The sequence below is a fragment of the Phoca vitulina genome, unplaced genomic scaffold (assembly GCF_004348235.1).
Source record: "Phoca vitulina isolate PV1807 unplaced genomic scaffold, GSC_HSeal_1.0 scaffold31, whole genome shotgun sequence".
Lineage (NCBI taxonomy): Eukaryota > Metazoa > Chordata > Mammalia > Carnivora > Phocidae > Phoca > Phoca vitulina.
Window position 1 is genome coordinate 24189900 of NW_022589734.1, and position 17924 is coordinate 24207823.

General features: G+C 44.6%; 1 protein-coding gene across 13 annotated transcripts in view; it reads left to right on the forward strand.

Moving 5' to 3' along the window:
• CARMIL1 (capping protein regulator and myosin 1 linker 1) overlaps nt 1–17924 on the forward strand; it is a 306714-nt gene that overhangs the window by 114330 nt on the left and 174460 nt on the right. For 11 of the 13 annotated variants that reach the window (XM_032424759.1, XM_032424754.1, XM_032424755.1 and 8 more), the window contains 2 exons: nt 3777–3836; nt 12337–12458. In XM_032424759.1, coding sequence (XP_032280650.1) covers nt 3777–3836; nt 12337–12458 — 182 coding nt within the window. Of the gene's footprint in view, nt 1–559; nt 695–1538; nt 1732–3776; nt 3837–12336; nt 12459–17924 lie in introns of all 13 variants that reach the window. The other 2 variants (XM_032424763.1, XM_032424764.1) reach the window with 2 other exon arrangements.

The following is a 17924-nucleotide window of genomic DNA, read 5'->3' on the forward strand; positions in this document are numbered from 1 at the left end:
CATTATCCCACTGGTGAAAAATTAATTGCAGAAGGAAATTTTATGAGCTTGAGAAACAGTCAAGTAGCCTATTGAGTAGAAGGCCCCTGAATAGTATGTTTCCCCTATTTAAAAATGTTCTGACGCAGAAAGGTGTCTTCCCTCCTGGGCAGTCCCCCACCTCTCTTCTGCTGGCTGATCCCATACTGCCCCCTCCCTTGCTACCCCGAGTGAAGGTCTGGCTTCGTCCTGTGATGTGTATCGTGTTCCACGTTGGCCCGGCTAGCGTGGTTTGGACATTGGTTCTGATTTCTGATATTGTCAGCATCACAAATAGAGAAAAACAGTTTTTCTTCTAAAGTGGTCTGTGTTCATGTTTCCCCCTGGTTTTCATGTGCCACAGTACACCTTGGCTGAGATGCAAAACCCATGTGGATGTCATTAATTTTCTGGGGGAAATAATTATATTCAAAACAGTACCGTACAATAGGTTCTGATTATGGCATAGACGTCTTCCCTTTGGGCGCCGATTAACATTTTTTCTCTTGTCTTTCTGTTGTTAAATGTATCACATATGCAGTCCAATGTACAAAATAGGAAGGTACGTCTCTGTGATGAATCACAAAGCAAATACCGCTGCAGTCACCCCCAGATGAAGAAATAGAACTTTGCTGTCACCCCAGAAGGCCTGGCTCCGTTTTGTGGGCAGGAATGGGTAATTATCAGATCAGGGATGGACCACAGAGAAGCTGGGTTGAAGGATCGCCACCCCCCCATCAGCCAGGCAGATGCGAGGGTCTTCCACTGGTCCACGGTTTAGCGGTGGGAAGAGCACAGTGCTCTGGGGAGCAGGGGTGTGGGGGGGCTGTGGGGGGAGGGAAACAGGTCGGAAGGTGGGTGGCGGAGGCTCAGGCTTCTGCCATGTGGAGTGGGGGGACATTCCTGCAGGACAGTCACCTGTCCATTTGCTTATTGCCTGTGGGCGGGGGACTTGCTGGGGGGCGGGTAGAGGTGGGGTGAGTGGAAGAGCGGTGGGGGGCTAGCGATAGTCTGGATTAATTCCTTCCTTGCATCTGACTAATCACGATCATCTGTGGTGCTGCCTTAAAAGCATCCTCAGGTGTTCCTGCCTCATCTTGTCCTGAGCCATTCTTTAAACTGGGTGTGTGTGGGCGGGGGCTTTGTTGGGGAGGGTCAGGTGAGGGACTGTTGAAGAGGAAAGAGGAAGTGGCCAGGCCAGAGAGAGTGACTTGAGCCTCACCGCGTCTTTCAGTCTGGTTCAGGGACGCCCCTCCTCGCTCTTAGGAAAGCTGGGACGCCCAAAGAATCACAGACACAGGGATTGTCCTTGCTTAGGGATCGCCCATACTGCAGGCTCTGTCTGGCTTCTGCCTGGTCCTAGTTCTTGTGATGCCTCTATGCCTTTGCAGATTCTTTTTCTTCTGCCTGGACTTCCCTTTTTTGCCCCTTCTTTGCTTGCCAAACTTGAAAAGTCACTCCTCAGAGCCTCGCCGAATGTCTCCGTGCTTTCCTGCTCCCTGACACTTTGCTTCTCCCAGTGACAGCGCCTAGGTGCCGTGGAAGCATCTTAATTGACCTCCAGCTAACCTCACTCGGCCACATTGATCACAGCTGCCCATGCCATGCCTGATGGTGCGGACTCGTGCCACCTGCGCTTTCATAGCTCCTGGGTGGTGAGCACCCCGACCTGTCCACACCTGCTCCCACCAGTTGAATGAGTGCCCACCGAGGGTCAGCGGTTTGTTTGCAAACCTATTCATAGCAGTTGTAATGACAACAGTACATTTATTTAATTCAAGCAGTGAAATTCACATAGCAGTGAAATAGGCTGTGAAAGGAGAGAGTGTCTGTGAAATACTGATTATTGATAAAGGCGCATTATGTAAAAAGAAATTACTGTCTTGTTAAGGACCAGACAGTTGTTAAACGCTGGGTGGTGGGGAGCATAATAATTCAGCAAAATTATGCCCTCAGGTTGCTTTGCGAGTGTCTTCAAATTCTCCATTTTATTTATTATTATTTATTTTTAAAGATTTATTTATTTGAGAAAGAGAGTGGGGTGTGCATGGAAGGGCAGAGGGAGAGGGAGAGAGAGAATCACAAGCAGACTCCCCTCTGAGAATGGAGCCCAACACGGGGCTCGATCCCATGACCCTGAGATCGTGACCCGAGCTGAAATCAAGAGTCGGACGCTCAACTGACTGAGCCACCCAGCTGCCCCCTCCCTCCATTTTAGAGAGACTTGAATTGGACGTTGGGTGCCCTGGATTTATGGTTGTGGCCCCCAGAGGAAATGCCATTGCAGGGCCAGCCAGTAGGTTCTTCTCAAAGAAGAAATGTGGTCACTCTGTCAAATAATTTCCTGCTTGAGGTGACTTTTCGAAACCCAGCTAAGCATCGGTCTTGATAATAATGGTAGGTGAGAGGACTTCTACTCAAATAGAGTGTTTAAAATGGGCCTCCAGTGCTGTGTTTGACTCTTGGAGGACAAGAGAGATGTGTCCTTCTTTTCAGTTCCAATCCTGGTACATAGTAGGCCTTCCATATATATCTGTGGGTTGACTAAGTGAATAATGAAAGAATAACTTTTCTACCTCCGGCCCTCAGTGCTATACATCAAGATATTTAACTGGACACTCAGGGGTTCTCTGTTCTAAGGTTCATCCTACCAAATGTGTAGAGTACAGCATAGCACCCAGGGGCACAACTAAGGGTCTTATGCGTTTGGTTCTGGGTGGGTACTTTCCCCTTACCTTTCTAGTTTGAAGGCGAAGAGGTCAAATAAACTAATCTAACTCAGTCTTCTCTAACACAGAGTGCTCTGGGATTGTTCGCTGTAGTCGGATGAAAGACTGCAAAATTGGGGGAAAGATTAGTGGGTATTGTCCAGGAAGAATAGGAAGAGTGTGGGACTGGAGATATTTTGAAGAAAAAAGAAATGCTGATTATGGGAGAAGAGAGAAAGGATCACTTACTATTAAAATGGGAAGGAAATAAATCATTTATCTGCACACACAGATAAGATTTTTACTTAACTATGTGTGTTTCATTTAACCACAGTTTTAAATTCCTACATGTTGTATTTTTCTAAATCCATTCAAAATACGCATTTTTATGAAAGATGGGGAAGGAATGATGATGATTCCAGGAAGTGGCCAGAGTGTAACCCAAAGAGGTAAGAGTTTAGAGAGGAGGAAAACCAACATCGTCATCTTGATGGGACTTTCTGGAGCAAAATTTTGAAATAGGAGAAAAACGTATATTTAGATGGCTCACTTTATACATTCATTTCTCAATGAATAAATGGAGTATTTATTCATTCAGACTTTCCATTGAGTTTGTCCCTGGATGAAATTTAAAAAGTCAGACTTGTAGCTTCCTTTCAACCCTTTAGTAAAGTGAAGCATATGTTTCTTTTTTTTAAAGATTTTATTTATTTATTCATAAGAGACAGAGAGAGGCAGAGGGAGAAGCATGCTCCCCGCTGAGCAGGGAGCCCGATGTGGGACTCGATCCCAGGACACTGGGATCATGACCTGAGCGGAAGGCAGACGCTTAGCGACTGAGCCACCCAGGCGCCCGAGAATACTTTTCTGAAAGACGCTAAATCAAGGTCATGTCTTAAGTGCACCAATGGAGACTAGTTAAGCCAGTCTGCCTTCCGAAGATGCCCAGTACCTTGTTTTGCTCTCAGACTGTTTCTAATTGTAGCATTTTCACCTTAAATTACAGGTTTTGCCACCCTCATTCATTTCAGGTCTTTATTTCAATTGCAGCTCGAGTTAACCTTCAGCTACTTGGAGATTCACGGTGTCATCTGCAACAAGTCAGCTCAGGTGCGTGCCAACAACAGCCATCTGTGTCGTTAACTGCGGGGTCCTCACCTTTTCTTGAGTTTCTGAAACTGGGAAACTCCTATTTTGGTTTCACTATTGATATTCTCTTGAGATAATGTAGAAAAACAAGATTAGGGAAAATGGAAGTTTCTGAACGACAGACTGAACAGGGGGCCAGGTGGGTAGGGGCTGGGAATGTGTTCTCATAAGGAAAACACATTCTCCAGAACTCAGTCTGAGAAGAACTAATGAGCTCTTATGGGAGCTGGTGATGTAAACGTGAGATTTTGTACAACAAGGTTTAGGGTTAAAATCTCATGGCTATTATACAGTACTGTCTAAGGTCTTTCTGGGAATATAGTGATACATGAATATTTTGGTGTTAATAAAATAGAGATTTTTATTTTTTCTTTTATTTTTAAATTTTTTAAAGATTTATTTATTTTAGAGAGAGAGAGAGAGAGTGTGGTGGGAAGACATAGAGGGAGAGGGAGAGAGAGAATCTCAAGCAGATTCCCCACTGAGTGCAGAACCTGATGTGGGGCTTGAGGTGGGTCCCCACGTGGGGCTCGATCTCACAACCCTGAGATCATGACCTGAGCCGAAATCGAGTTGGATGCCTAACTGACTGAGCCACCCAGGTGTCCCTAAGATGTAGATTTTTAAAAACAGCTTTATTGAGCTATAATAAGTACTATGCAGCAAACGGAAGTGTACAGTGTGATTAAGTTTTGACATATGTGTACCCATGAAACCATTACCACAATCGAGATACCAAATTTATTCCTCATCCCACGGTCTCCTCATATCCCCCAGCAGACACTCCCTCTTGGTTCTCCTCCTCTGCAGGCATCTGCGGGAATCTCCTCCCTGCAGTTAGAGATTAGTTTGCATTTTCTAAAACTTTGTGTGAATGGAATCATACGGTGTGTGTACTCTTTATTGCCTGCCTTCTTTCCATCAGTATAATTGTTTTGGGATTGATGTATTTTGTTGCATGTCTCAGTGGTTCCTTTTCATTGTTGAGTAGTGTTCCGTTGTGTTCCGTTGTGTCCCGTTGTGTTCCACTGTGTTTTGTTGTGTTTCTGTTGTGTCTCGTTGTGTTCCATTGTGTTTCGTTGTGTTCTGTTGTGTCCCCTGTGTCCTGTTGTGTCCTCCTGTGTTTTGTTGTGTTCCATTGTGTGACTGTATCGCAGCTGCTTTATCCATTCACCTGGTGAGGGACAGTTGGGTGTTTATGTTGTTGGCAAGACAAGCAAAGCTGTTGTGAACATGTATGTGTACAAATCTTTGCTTGGATAGAGGCCTTCATTTCCCATGCATAGATATCTCGGAATGGAATGGCTGAATTGTATGGTAGGTACACTTTTTAAGAAGTTGCTAAACTGTTTTCCAAAGTGGTTGTACCATTTGACTTGCCACGAACAAGCAGTGCATGAGGGTCCCAGTTCCTCCACATCCTTCCTCCACTGGCGTGGTCAGTGTGTTTAATTTTAGCCATTCTGGGAAGTATGTGATGCTTTCTCATTGTAGTTTTAATTTGCATTTTTCCAATGACTAAAGATACTGAGTATCTTTTTATCTGCTTGTCTGCCATCATCTGTCTCCCTTGTTCAAGTGTTGGTTAAAATGTTTTGCCATTTTTTAAATTGAGTTGTTTTGTTGTTGTTTTAAGAGTTCTTTGTATATTCTGAATACAAATCCCTTTGATACACGATTTACACATATTTTTTTCTCAGTCTGTGGCCTGTCATTTCATTTTCTTTGCAGTGCTTTGAAAGGGCACAAGTTTTAAATTTTGATGATGTCCAGTTTGTCAGTATTTTTTTTTTTTTGTGGATCATGCTGGTGTCATATTGAATAAACCTTTGCTCAACCTGAGGTCACAGAATGTTCTATAGCTTTTGGAAGTGTTACAGCTTTACGTTATACATTTAGCTCTGTGATCCACTTTGAAGTAGTTTCTGTATATAAAGCAATATATGGATCAGTTGGGTTTCTTTTGTTGTTTTTTGGGGGGTGTAGTTTTTTTTTTTTTGTCTTTTTTTGCATATGTATAGCATATCCACCTGTTTGAAGGACTGAACTGGCTTTCACTTTTGTTGGAGATCAGTTGTTCACATAACTGTTGGTCCATTTCTGGACTGAATCCTGTCCCTGTGGTGTGTTTGTCTGTCTGTGTGTCACTGCCATACTGTCTTGATTACTACAGCTTTATATAAGACTCGAAATCAGATAGTGTTAGTCTTCCAAATTTGTTCTTCTTTATCAAAGTTGTTCAGTGATTCTGGGTCCTTTACAATTCCATATGAATTTTAGACTCAGCTCAGTTTCTACAGAAAAGGCTGCTGATATTTTGATTGGTATTATATTGAATCTATAAATCAATTTGGGGAGAATTGACGTCTTAACAGTTTGGAGTCCCTGACCCAAGAAAACTGTATTTCTACACATATTTAGGTCTTCTTTAATTTCTCTCAGCGGTGTTTTGTTGTAGCTTTCAGCATACAGATCTTACACATCTTTTGTCGGATTTATTCCCAAGTATTTTGTATTTGTATTATAAATAGTATTGTTTTAAATTCCAGTTCTTAATTATTTCTTGCTGGCATATAGACATACAGTGGACTTTTGCATATTAAACTTGCATCCTGACAACTCACCTATTAGTTCTAGTAGCTTTTAAAAATGAATTTCATCATTTTCTACATAGACGATTGTGTTGTTTGTGAATAAAGACAATTTCACTTCTTCCTTTTCCGGCATTAATATCTTTTATTTCTTTTTCTTGCCTTATTGCTGTTGGGTCTCCCACATTCCTGCATGCTTGCTGGGTATGCCAAGACTTCATTGCTGTGACTGCTCTTTCCACAGACTGCTTCCCAGGGTTATATTTGCCGTGAGCATCCGTGTGAGATGGTGGCATGTTCCCTTATGAACAGAGAGCGGGCTTGCTTATCGTTTACTCTGAAAATAGATTACCCACGTTCAACGGTTCCTTTCCTGTAAGCAACCCCCTGTGTGTGCAGACATCCCTGAGCTCTCTGTGTCACCCTGTGGGGCTTTGGGCTTTGGGGTAAGGGGGAATCACATGGTGCCCTTTGCTGTGCCATGAATAATCAAGTCCTTTCTGTCTGACCCAGGACTCTCCTGTGTCCTGCCAGCATTCATAAAACAGCAAAAGTCTAACTTACTTCTGGGTGGGGTAAAATCAGATCTCAGCGCCTGATAACTGTCCCCGCTAACACCTCCAGATCAGTGCTGAATAGACATCCTTGTTCCCTCCCTGATCTTGGAAGGAAAGTACCATTCTTTTTCCACAAGTGTGATGTTAGCGGTAGGTTTTTCACTGATGCCCTTTATCTGGTTGACGAATTTCTCTTCTGTTCCAAGTTGGCTGGGAGGCTTTCTCAGGAATTAGTGTTGTGTTTTGTTATGTTTTTTCTCTATTACTGTGTGGGTTTTTTTTTTTTTTTCTTTTTAGTTTGTTAACAAGGTGAATTATATTGATTGACTTTCAGGTATTAATTCAACCTTTCATTCCTGGGATTGACCCTCCTTGGTCATGATGTATTATCCATTTTTGTATATTGTTGGATTCTAGTTGTTAAAAGTTTGTGAAGAGTCTTTGCATCTATGTTAATGACAGTTACTGACTATATTTTTCTCTTTTTAAAAAAGTTTTTGTCGCTTTCTGTGTTGGAATGATCATGGACTCATAGAATTAGTCCTTGCTCTTTGGTTTTTTAGAAAAATTTAGAATAACCAACTCTTTAAATGTTCAGTTGAATTGACCCATGATGTCATCAGGGCCTGGAGTTTTCCTTCAGGAAGGTTTTAACCTACAAATTCTTATTTCTTTCATAGATATGGATGCGTTTATATGTTTCTCCTTGAGTAAGCTGTGGTAGTTTGTGTCTTTTAAGAAATTTACTCGTTTCGTCTCAGTTGTCACATTTACTGATATAAAGTTGTTCATAGTATCCCCTTGTTATGCTTTAAATATCTGTAGGATATCATTCCTGTTATTGATCATTTAGTCCTTCTCTCCCCGCCTCTCCCTGTCCTCCAATCTGATTAGAGGTTTATCAATTCTGTTGATCTTCTCCAAAAACTTGCTTTTAGTTTTGTTGATTTTCTCTATTGATTCGATTGGTTTTGTTTCCTATTTCCTTGATTCTTACTATGATCTTTATTGTTTCCTTCATTCTACTTTTAGTTTGTAAAACTGAAGAATACGTGTTTGTGTATGCACACACACGTGTGTGTAGTTTGTTGACAGCATTCCTAAAAGTTGTCAGAATTGTCACTTATGTTGATCGAGATTACATACAAATCCTTGGAACTTTTCCATAGTTCATCTGAGAGCAATGTTTTATCCTGTGTGTTTAGCATTCTTTAGAAACTGGAGTTTGGAAGAAAAATTACAGCACCATATGTTTGCCCAAATGGCAGACATATGCAGGAGTGAATGATTGCTCATGAATGATGACATAAGCAGGGCCTTCTTGACGGTCTGAATTCGGGGATGTTTATGTTTATGAGGTCGGGGTTGTGATCGAGCAGAAGGGCTCTACTGAGATGTTAATGCCAGCACTATATTCAAAGTATGATTTGACGTGGGATTTAATTATGAGAAAGGCTGTTGATACAGCAAGACTAATTTCCCCATGTAGCTGCTGGGACTGGTCCCGTCTAGGGACACTGTGGTCCCGTCCCTTCTGTCTGTCTGGCATTCAGAGGAACTCAAGTGGTATCAGGCCGTCCACTCGGTCCGTGGGACTATTGTCCCAGTGAGAACTGGAGGAGGGGCTCGACAGCATTGCTTCAGCTTAGTGTGGACCCTGGAGATGAGGGTACAGCAAGACGATGGTGCTTTTTCCGCAGAGGGGCCCATGATGCCGGGCGCTTCGCAGGACTCAAATTCTGATGTTTCAGAAATTCCTGTGCTGCTGTTTAAAAACACTGATGCCTCCTGCAGTTCCCCTCCCCCGCCACACCCCCCTACGCACGCACGCACGCACACACACACGGCAGTTAGGACTCAGTGTGTCTGGGGTGGGCGTTTGATTCTCTCGTATTCTGGAGGCTGAGAAATAGTAACCTGGGTAACCTCAGGAACTTTGACGTCTGGTTTCTCCAGTGTTCTCTGATGTGAAATCGTAAGGATGATAGTGTCTGCCCATGGCACTCACAATCCACCCTTGATTAAGACATGCTTTTCCTTTTTTTCTTTCTTTTTTTTTCCCCGTTCTTTTCTAATGTTCTCTGGGATTGATTGACTTTTTTTTTTTTTTTTTTTAAGATTTCATTTATTTGAGGGAGAATGAGAGAGAGAGAGAGAGCATGAGAAGGGGGAGGGTCAGAGGGAGAAGCAGACTCCCCGCTGAGTAGGGAGCCCGATGCGGGACTCGATCCCAGGACCCTGGGATCATGACCTGAGCCGAAGGCAGCCGCTTAACCAACTGAGCCACCCGGGCTCCCAGATTGATTCACTTTTTATCACTATTTAATTAGAGCTTTGTCAGTTCAGGTCACCTGCCTGGGACACTCACATTTCCTCGTGTGTGAGTGGGAGGGGTGCGTGTGTTACTGAGTTAGTGAAATGTGACCTTTCCTGCTGCTCTTTTCCTTCTCCTTGTGGGAATGTGGGAGACCTTTATCTTATTTTCCAAATCTCACTGCCGTAGCACTTCCTGGCGTCCAGGTTCTGTGGAAATTCTGTTGCCTGTTCATGGTCAATATACTGAGACCAACCGTTAAATACTTTTATGGTTACAGAATTTTTGGACTATTTCTTGTACAACTGAAACACCTATGATTTTTTTTTTTTTTTTTAAACTATAAGGTTAATTGTTTGCTATGTCATGGGATGATTTTGGCAAACCACCCATGGCTGTTTCTGCTAGAAAAATGAAAAACACTTTACCAATCTGTTGACTGGCATTTATTTAAAAGTGCTTAAATGTTTAGCCAGGTTGTTCTACCTTAAAAAATGGAGGCAGGGTGGGGTTGGAAACTCGAATCTTAAGTAAGATACTGCTGATTATTACTTTATTTTGATTATTTTATATTATACTTAATTATTATTATTTTATTTAAATAAGATACTGCTGATTCTTATTTTAAATGTGTACTGGAGGTCGTGATTATGTCCTGCTAGGTGGCTAAGCCGGAATTGTTGCAAGCATTCAGTTTTTCCCCGGCTGAACTAGGAGGGACAGAGGTATTTGAAAGGGAGTTCTTTGTCCTGGTGAAATGGTTTGCTGTGTTAGTGTCCCCTCTATCTCTCTGTGGCAATCTTTCCATCAGCCCAAGGTGGTGACATATTATGCAGGGCTGTGCGCTGCCTTCATGTCAGCTTGGATCTGAAGGCCTCGTTTCTTCCCCTCGCCTGTCACCTTTTTTTCTTCCCTGTCATTCTCTTCAATCCTGTGCAATTAAGGATGATTAGGTGTTAAGACGAAGCAGAATTAGAATAAGCTAATTACTAATTACTCACACCCAAACTGTGAACTGAAGAGATAGATGCACTAGATGTGAAGAAAGTACAAGTGCCCTGTAGTGAAAAATATAATTACCCACGGTGGGAATGTTGGGGGCGGGGTGTGGAGCACAGACACGGTGGCTGCGTCCCAAAGTATCTGGCTCTTTAAAACACACACGTGCACAGATGTGTGCACATGGGACATCGGAGCCTAGCTGCACAGAGCAGCTTTAATTTGCTGAAGATACTTCGTTGAGGTGTCCTGGGGTTGAACAGTAAATAGCCTCCAGATACAGCAATGCTTGCTGCCTTTTTGGGGAGAAATATTCCTTGGGCCACCTTCTAGAAGACCAGTGTGTGAAAATTAGGATTAATTTTTTTTTTTTAATATGGAGAGCCAGCTAACTGACACAGAGGTGATATGTATTGAGAGAGTCCTTTGGGGTGCTTGTGGAAAAGTAACATTTTAAGGTCTCAGATCATTTAAGTCTTTTTTTTTTATCTCATCATTTTGGCAAATAAATTGCATTACTTTTCCTTTTTTTAAATAAAGATTTATTTATTTGAGAGAGAAAGAGAGAACAAGCAGGGGAAGCAGCAAGCAGAGGGAGAAGCAGGCTTCCCGCTGAGCAGGGAGCCCGATGTAGGGCTCGATCCCAGGACCCTGGGATCATGACCTGAGCCGAAGGCAGACGCCCAACGACTGAGCCACCCAGGCGCGTGCATTGCTTTTCCTTTTAATGTTAACACTTTGAAAGACAGATGATTATTTTTAATTTAGCTAATTTTAGGACAGTGTAAAACAAATCTAAAAACTGCTTTGTTAACCTAATTGGCTAGTTGCACATTAAGTGTAGTATTCCCCCATCATATTTTTGTACAAGTTATGTACCAGCAGGAAGTAAATATGTGAGGCTATTTTGATGCAGTGAAAATCCAAAGGGATTGCATTTAACATGAATATTTTTGAGATCCAAGATAATGGTATTTTTTTTTTTTTAAGTGAGGTTGATTCTTTTTATTTGAAACGTGTCCATAAACAACCTGCTGCCCTTTGCGACCTGCTCCTTTTCTCAGGTTGACTTATACTTATTTACGGTATGAGCTCTATGACCTCAGTGTCAACATTTTTGGTGGTAAGCTTTGGACATTTCCCAGCAGTTAATTGGAATGATCCTTTGCCTAGTCCTGAACGTTATGACCTTGTTCGTGTCATATAATCCTTTCCAAGAATTCTCTCTTTTTAGAGAAGTTGAAATGTTTATAAGCATTTGATTTTTCTTTTGTTGCCAGGCAAAAGGTTTTTAACATTTCCTTGAAACATCTCATAAGGGGTCTTGTTTTTAAAACATGTCAAAAAAAAAAAAAAAGTAATGATGAGATTGCCCTCAGCTACTCACCAAAGGAGGTATGCTTACTTATTCCAGATAGTAGGGATCTAACAGACTTGGTAAGACCACATCTTGAGACAAAACCTAGGTAAAAGGAGAAGTCATGTGTGAATGTGAATATCCTGTCTCCATCACATGGCCGGGGGTTGGGGGGAGGGATCCTGTTTGAATTTTGCCTTTACAAACACTTGTTTCAGTTTCTGGATGTTTCTGACAACCATTCCACCCTCTACCCAAACAGTTCCTCGAGTCTTTTTTTTTTTTTTTTAGAGATTTTATTTATTTATTTGAGAGAGAGAATGAGACAGACAGAGAGAGCATGAGAGGGGGGAGGATCAGAGGGAGAAGCAGACTCCTTGCTGAGCAGGGAGTCCAATGCGGGACTCGATCCCGGGATTCCAGGATCATGACCTGAGCCGAAGGCAGTCGCTTAACCAACTGAGCCACCCAGGCGCCCAGTTCCTCGAGTCTTAACTAAGGGTGTTATTTTAAGGAAGTGCTTCTTAAAAAGCTGGTATTTTATTGGTATAGGTCAGTGTGAGTATATCGTTTACGTGACTTAAAACCCAAAATTCAAGGCTCTGTACTGATTACTAAGCAGCGTCCAACCCGATTCTTGCAGATGGTGGTGGAAACTGAGAAGTACAACATCTCCATGAAGATGGCATCGCCCGAGGACGTGAGCGAAGTGCTAGCGCACATCGGCACCTGCCTGCAGAGGATATTTCCTGGCCTCTCCCCAGTGTGAGTGCTCGGGGGGAAGGGCGAGCAGAGCAGAGAACGTCCTCAGAGTGGTGGATGAGAACGCGCCTTCCCCTCATGCGTCCTTCTCCACTTAAACATTTCGACAGCAGACCCTCACTCGGGCCCTTGCGTTTGACGTCTGAGGTTCTCTGCGGGGCTCTGCTTCATACTGTACTTCCAAGAGCTTGAGCCATGAAGGGTTTGGCCACCCTTTCACCTCTGCTCCCAACACTGAAGCAGAAACCTTTTTGACATAACTTGCGATGTACCCTAGTGGGACTAGTCCTCATGGCTCTTAGTGGAACCAGGGGCTCAATGTTTGCAGGAAGGCATCGAGGACACTATTCATGAAGAGTGAGAGGCTTCATTTTCCTTTTTTTTTTTTTTTCCCCTCTTAGTTTTCTGAAACACACGTTAGGAATATTAGTAAATTGTGTCTGTGCATGCCCTCATAATTCTTTGTTAAGCGCTTTTCATCAGGATAATGCGCTTGGGTAACCGAGTTTGTCCTTAGGGACTGTGTGGATTGTTGGAAGCGGGGGTGGGACTGGTGGAGGTAAAAAGGCAGAAAGATCCTATGTCAGAAAGCTCCCTAATTTAATAGTCCCTAGCGAAAATACCTTCCTGCTAGGAGACGGTACAGCGACTGTAAAAATCCCTCTCCCGTCGCTCGCCCTGTGCACGGAGGCCACGAAGCCTCACGGGGACACGTTGAAGATGGGGAGCTGTGCGTCTTGCTTGATGGGAGCAGGAGGGAAATTTCGGGGACTTGCCCTTCATGGAACATGTTCCTTAAGATGCTCTGCCTTCTCATTAAGAGGCAAAGCAGGAAAACCTAGCCTTGTGTCTTTCAAGCCTTTTGGGTGCCTGCAGGTGGTTCGGTGGAGATGGGGCTTCCTTACGGTCTCCGGCTTTCTGAGACCTGCCGGGTTCTTCTAACAGCTCTGCGCGGCGCTCTCTCTTTTCTTCGCCTCCCGCCAGCATGGTGGGCTGGCCTGTGCCTTCTGGCTATTCACCCAGTGCTTCCTCCTCTGCAGCCTTGGGCTTCTCGTGCTTCTCTGAGTGTCTGGCTAGCTGGTTGCAGAGGAGCGGAGTGTCCCTGGCCTCATCCCGTGGCACAGAGGGGTCGAGTGTGGCTGTCCCCTAGCTCTTGCCTGTCTGGAATTTCCAGGTCTGAAGCCTTAAAGGCAGGCTCCTGCAATGTGCAACCACACTCTCGTGTGTGTGCAGGAGAGGTGCGGGTAGGCAGGGGTGCGGGCTGAAGTGAGGCGTGATGAGGAGCGGTGAGGGGGAAATACCCACAAGGAGAACATCCTTAAAGCCACCAGAGAACTATTTGGGGTGATCATGAGTTAGCAGTCACTACAGCCCATTCTCCCTAAACGACGGTTAGTAAAGTGACTTTGTACGTCCTGATGAGATCAGAAAATTGTTAAGCACAGCCTCATTTAGCATGGACTTACACGACCCTCGGAACAATATGTAGAATCTCTGCTTTCTTTAAAATGCAGTTTTATTTGCCTAATATTCTAGGAATTTGGAGGAAATTACCAGTTTTTGGGTTGAATTCTTCCATTTTTTTCCTTCCCAGAGAAAATGGTCAAAGAAGAGTATTTGCACTCTTCTCTTCCATTTAACTTTTTGTTAAAAGGTTTGGGCAGCAAATATGAACCAAACATTAATGAGCTCCATTTCCAGGGAGGCTGTCACAACATAGATGTTAGTTTCTAAATCTAAGACCTCCACCTGAGCCTCATCTGCACTTCTGTCTCCTGGCTGCACAAGGATGTCCCCAGGCACCTCACACGCGGTGCGTCCCATCAACTTAGCAGGTTTTCCCCCGAACCTGCCCATGTTTGACACTGTATCTCGGTTAGTGTCTCGTCATGTGCACAGGGTCTTGTTCTTCACTCGTACCTGTCAGACCCTTTTCATGCCTTCTCCTGGTCTGCTCCTCATCTGGCCTCTCATTTCCACCGCCTTCGTTCAAAGGGTCTCACGTTCCAGGGCAGCATCGTCCTCACCTGTGTCTGCGTCTTCAGGCCTTCTCGCCGCGGGTCTTCCGCGCGGTCACCAGAATTACCCAGTTGCGTCCATGCCGTGTAGGCTGGTGTACCAAGACCACCGCTGTCTGGCCCCATGATCCAGCCTCTCCTGTCCTCAGTGCTTTCATACAGGCTGCTAATCCAGACACACTCCCACTCCAAAAGACCTAGCCCGGGTGTCTAAAGAGTTTCTTTATTCATGGGTCCGTAGAACTTTGTGATCACGTCCTCTGCTAGCACATGTCTCGCTGTGTTACAGTTGTTTCTTGATACACTTATATAGTCAGTGTTTACTGAGTTTCTACTATAGACGGCAGAGTACTAAGTGTTGGGGTCCACGGCATTGGGAAGTTGCATGACTTACATTGGGAAGCAGACCCCCCAGAAATAAATCAGTGAAGTAAGTGTAAACTTGAGTAAATGCTTGCAACTGATCTTTAGTGCAGGACTAATATAAAGAATAAAACTCCGTCTGCCAGGGCCTCCCAGTGGCCATGATACTTTGAACAGACCCTCGAGGGAGAGAAAGAGCCTGAAGAGGGCAGAGAATCTTTCCTTCTCAGGCCTCTGCTCGTGCTGTCTCGCCTGCCTGGACCAGGGTTGGCGTCTTTGAGGAGCGGAGAGAGAACCCGGGCGGCTGGAGCATGGGAGTGAGGAGAATGCAGGCGGGAGGGGGTAACTGGTGTGAGATGAGGCTGGAGGCACAGGTCCAGGTCGGCGGACGTAGGTCCTCACGGGGAAGAGTTTGCAGGTGAGCACTAGCTCGCTAGGAGGCCGCTGTCGCTTGCAAGTACAGATGTGACATGATTCCTGATGCAGTTTATGAAGATTATTTTTGCCGCTGGAGAGAGTGCAGTGGGAAGGGTAAGGGCAGGAGGGGAGAGCTGGTTAGAATGCGGGCAGGCATCTGGGGGAGGGATGGCTGCGGCCGTGACGTTAGAGATAAGGATGGGAGGTGGAAGATGGAAGATTTATTGTGGGTACAGGACTGGCTGATGGATTCGGCACGTGGGTGACAGCGGTGAGGAAAGGGAGGACCAAGGATGACTCCTACGTTTCTGGTTTAATGACTCGGTGACTCGTGATACTTTGCAGTGAGGTGGAGGGGGCCGAGGGTAGCTGGGGGGGCAAGTTTTATTTGGGGGGAGAAACACCCCAACCATTCTGTTTTAGGTATGCTAAGCTTGAGATCTAGGACACGTGAGGGAGGGGGTGTCAGATCGGCAGTTATGTACCTGGGGTTGGAGCTTGGGGGAAAGGTCCGTCCAGGTCTGGAGATGTCGCAAATGTGGGAGTCATTACTGTAGAGAGTCTTGCTTGCACGACTGTTTTGAGATCATCCAGAGAGAGATGTGCCCCCGGAAGAGAAAATGTCTTGAGAATGAGGACAAGTGTAAGAGGAAGAGTCCTGAAGGGAGTTGGGACAGGATTCCAGGGGAAAACCAGGGCCTGGGAGGATCCTCTGAAGCAGAGAGTGGATTTCTGCAGAATGATCTGGGTGCTGACCAAGCAAGGGCAGAGGGCTGTCTGGGGAACTGGGCACGGTGAAGGGCAGTCCCAGGGATCTGGTGGGGAGAGGTGGGCTGCCATGCCAGTGGAATGAACTCCAAAGGGAGGAAGCTGGTGTGGTACCTGCAGGACACTTCTTAGAGACGTTTAGCTATGAAGGGGAACTGATAAATGGGAAGTAACTAAAGAGGTGCGAGGAATTAGAGGCGAATTTTGTTTGCATTCAGAGTGGGAGGTATTAAAGCACATGGCTGTAACGAGGGGAATGCTCTAGTAGAGAGAGAGAGAGAGAGAGAGAGAGAGAGATTGTTGCTGGAGATCGCGGTAATAAATCCACAATATCCTTGAGAAGGTAAGAGGGACACAGAGCACACGACATACCTGAGCTTCCTTCTCGGCCAAGAGCTACTTGAGCCAAGGCTGTGTTTTTTATTCATCTTAAATCCCTAGTCCTTGGCACATAGTAGATACTCACTGAGGTTTCTCATGCTTACTGAGTGTCGAGTGCATCATTGGGCAGTGTGACATGGGAGCCTATGGAAGTTGGAAGACCGTGGTCCGGCCTCCTGACCATGGGTGCGTGGGCCCAGGTGACACGAAGCCGATGAGTGGGTGACCGGGCGTAAGGAGGAGGCGGACGTGTGCGGGCTGGCTGTGCGGAGCTCCGCCTGGGAAGCGGGGAGAGGATTTGGAGGGGAGGGCAGGGAAGGCAGAGGCCATCCAGATGAAGCCACCGATGTGCAAGAAGGCACAGATTATGATGTAGAACTTGACTTGGCAGAGAATTTAAATAACGTAAACGTACTTGACTTTTTTATTTCGCTTTCCTACCCACTGTGCACGGTTAGCTTATCAAAATAAACCTGTAATATTTTGTGACTTGCATGTTCTGTCTTTCCTCTTGAAGTTCCTTAGATTGTATTATGTGATTTTAGCGGGGGAAATGGGTAATTACGTTGGTTCTGGTTATCGACCAGGGAGGGTGGAGAGGTGGGTAATCGTATCCTTTCTTCTCCATCCCTCGTGTTGCTTCGGGTTAAAGCGGTCAGTGAGGGAACGACTTCCTCGACGTAAATAATGGAGAACATGCAAAATAAAATATGTCCCCAGTCATGTCACACATCCCACTCATAATAAGTTGAAGAATAGGAAACTATATTTGATATAACACTGTATGTTAACTAACTGGAATTAAAATAAAAATGTAAAAAAAGAAACCATGTTTGGAATCCTCAGTCTGGTTTGAGTCATCTGTCTCATCAGATACGTTACCTGAGCCTATGGTGGGGCCCTCGGGTACCCCGCTCTAATCTCCTCCCTTGCTCAGGGCTGGTAGGGATGGTGGTTAGGGAAGTATCTGGTGAGCGGGTATCAGGAACCAGGAGAATCTGGGGGACAAACACGGCCAGCGCAGGCCTCCGTTCAGATAATCAGTTCTTGGATAGTCCAAGTTTGACTACATAGAAATGAAACTATGTCTGCAAAGATCTGAATTTCCAGTTTTACCCAAATATAATTTTGAAAATGATATCCATGATCAAACTCAAATATATAAAAACAGGATGTAAATAATCTACAATGTATAATCAGTCCTCTTGACTGCAGTCAAGAGAATGCAGGTAGGAAAAAAATGAGGAATTTTAATTAAGATTAATAGTCACACCAGGATCCACTCTTCACCTCCCCTCCGCCCCCGTACATATATGTTAGGATATTTTTTGCTTCCTCTTTCCTTCCCTTATAAAATGACATTTCCCTCCCCTCATTAAATGAGGAAAATTTATTTCAAAACATGGGGAGAATTTAAAGGTGCAAGAAGAAAATGTAAGTTAAATTTAAAAATCAGATTGCTATTAGCATTGTGTTGTGACCACTCTCATCTTCGCTGTGCGGAGCTGGGTGTCATCGGAGA